This window comes from Nestor notabilis, unplaced genomic scaffold (genome assembly GCF_000696875.1).
Source record: "Nestor notabilis isolate BGI_N333 unplaced genomic scaffold, ASM69687v1 scaffold21204, whole genome shotgun sequence".
Taxonomy (NCBI): Eukaryota; Metazoa; Chordata; class Aves; order Psittaciformes; family Psittacidae; genus Nestor; species Nestor notabilis.
The window spans coordinates 1-2,671 of NW_009927164.1; the positions used below are offsets into that span (position 1 = coordinate 1).

The 2,671-nt window shown below is 41.1% G+C and overlaps 1 protein-coding gene across 1 annotated transcript; it reads left to right on the plus strand.

The window, feature by feature from the left end:
• Nucleotides 1-147: 147 nt before the first annotated feature.
• Nucleotides 148-2,463, plus strand: SSR3 (signal sequence receptor, gamma (translocon-associated protein gamma); the record flags this gene model as incomplete). The annotated part of the gene is made up of 5 exons (XM_010013941.1): nucleotides 148-242; nucleotides 485-611; nucleotides 983-1,081; nucleotides 1,982-2,113; nucleotides 2,319-2,463. Coding segments are annotated over 5 exons (520 nt in total), but the record flags the coding sequence as incomplete, so codon positions are not given.
• Between the last annotated feature and the right edge of the window lie 208 nt (nucleotides 2,464-2,671).

The following is a 2,671-nucleotide window of genomic DNA, read 5'->3' on the forward strand; positions in this document are numbered from 1 at the left end:
CAGGCCCAGAGGGGAGCGGGGCTTCCTCGCAGCCTGCCTCGGGTTCCTGGCCCATTGCCGGCTGCGGACTGGGGTCTCCGAGCTGCTGGGACTCGCCGCTTTGAGCCAGTCCCTTAGGATTGTCTTGCTGTCTTCGTGCTGTGTTAGATGCAGTTTGGAAGCCGGTGCCATTTGGAATAGCGGGCAGGATGGTGGTTCTGTCGTCGGTAAAGATGGACGAGCTGCCAGTCGAACACTGACGAGTCAGTTTGGCTGTGCTGGGCTGCTTCTCAGCTGGGTTTCCTGTCGTCTCATAAGGCCCCTTCCAGCCACAATCAAAGCAGTTTTCTTTGCTCCAAAGTATTTCTAATGCACTTCGAAAGCTCCCCGGGTGATTTTGCAAGGCCAGTGCCGAATTACAGAGCTAGTAATCTGTGTAGGATTCCTGTGGCATTTGTCTTGGGGAGGCAAGCCACTCAAAATGTCTTTTCTTCTGTTTTTTAAGGGCTTTATTGGAGGATATGGCATATGGATCTTGTTCAGTCTGCAGTCCTGTATAGTGTAATGACCCTCATCAGTACCTATCTAGTAGCTTTTGCATACAAGAATGTCAAGTTTGTTCTCAAACACAAGTAAGTTTGGTGGCTATTTGAAGTAGAATTTATTATTAACTAATTTACAAATCCAGCATTTGCAACATTTTCTTTCATGAGTCAGAATGTGTGAAATGTTACTCCAGAAACCATTTTACACAGAAGTCTCTCCTATTTGGTCTCTGTTATCTCTCTCATAATTATGAAATAGTCTTGTCAGGTACAATGAACCAGCAAAGCTACCTTCCTTCTCAGGAAACACTGATCAGTGTTTTGGCTAAGTTTTATTCTTCACTGTAAATACAACTTCCTGTAATCCCAGAGTTGTTTTATTGGGATTTTTGTTGGTTGGGGTTTTTTTTGTTTGGGTTTTTTTTTTCCAACTTTAACATAAATGATACTGTTTACAGAGTGGCACAGAAAAGAGAAGATGCCGTTTCCAAAGAAGTTACTCGCAAGCTGTCTGAGGCAGACAATAGGAAGATGTCTCGTAAGGAGAAGGATGAAAGGTAATCCTGTTTGTTCCGCTCCCTTGTTGTAATAGTGCCTACAATCTTTAAGGCAATGAGAGGTATGGGGCCATGTCTCTTTTTTTCCTGTACTCTGAAAAGTAGAAGCCATACTGTCAGCTCTTTGCTCATCTGTAAAGCCTTTTCAAGGTGAGTTATCAGTGAAAGGTCTCACACGTTGAAACCTTTATCGTTAAGGTCCTGTAGGGCAACCTCTCAGTCCTTGAGCTGCAAAGCAAAACACCTTATTGTACATGCCTTCTGATAACTCTCTGAAGAGTAAGCATGACCACTGTCTTCAGAAATAAGAAAAGCTCCTTTTCTTGAGGATGGGCTGGCATGATGTGTTTTGCGCAGTGGCTTGCAAGTTCCTTCAGACTAGCATTTCCATATACTGCTAGTCTGTACCACTAATCACTGGTTGTATTTGTTACTCTCATGGTTATAACTGACGTGTTGGTGTGTGGATTTCCAGTTGAATAGCTCATACCAATGGAAATCCACACAAATACCTGATGAGTGCATTGGGAAGCACTTGCTGTTAGCATAGATGCCCATTAGGACTGTACAAGATGTGAGGTATTCATTGCTAGGCACATTGGTAGCATCTTAACAGATACAGGCTCACAAGAAATGTTATTTATGAAGGGCTAGGTTTGATGTCCCTGATAGGAAAACAAGTATATGTCATTTGAGTGTACAAGCGCATGCTATATGCAGGGTTTTGTCTCGTGTTGACTGGTAGTTCTTGCTGTGCTCTGTCTTCAAGAAGCTGGGTATGACAAAACCAGCAGTATGTGGTTTACTATCCTCTGGGTTTTAATTGCTTCGTAATGGCAGGTGTGCCAGGATATGCATTGATTTAAATATGTTTGAAATAATGTCTCTACTTCTTCCTAGAATTCTGTGGAAGAAAAATGAAGTTGCAGACTATGAAGCAACAACTTTTTCTATCTTTTACAACAATACCCTCTTTCTGGTCTTGGTCATCATTGCTTCATTTTTTGTGCTGAAGAACTTCAACCCCACTGTGTATCCTTTATTACTGCACTTGAAACAACTGGAGCCCTACTCGTATTTGTTGTCATTATCAGTTATATTTGTGATGTGGGTTGTGGATTGCTGTGTTGATACGTGCAGTTCATTTCAATTCCTTGTTTTTCATAAAAATTCTAAATGTTCTGTATGAAATAAGTGGTATCTTTACAAGTATATATCCTTAACCTTTTCTCTACAGAAACTATATTCTTTCTATAAGTGCTTCGTCTGGATTGATTGCTCTGCTGTCTACAGGATCCAAGTAGTCAAAAAAACCTACAGCAGTTTATTTCTGTGAGAGGGGTTCAACTGCCATACAAAAGTTTAAGGGTGGAATAGGAATACATTTTTTTTAATAGTGTGACTGCTTGAGGGTTTGGGGTGGGAGGGTTTGAATCCAAAATTATTATATTTACTCTTGTATCTTTACATGGTATTATTCAATAACCAAATTAATATTATTTTCTACTTAACAATGAAAGGAAGCGGTGTGCAAGCAGTTACCACAGTGAACCTTTCTGAAGCACTGCATAGGTGTGAAGGTACAATAGA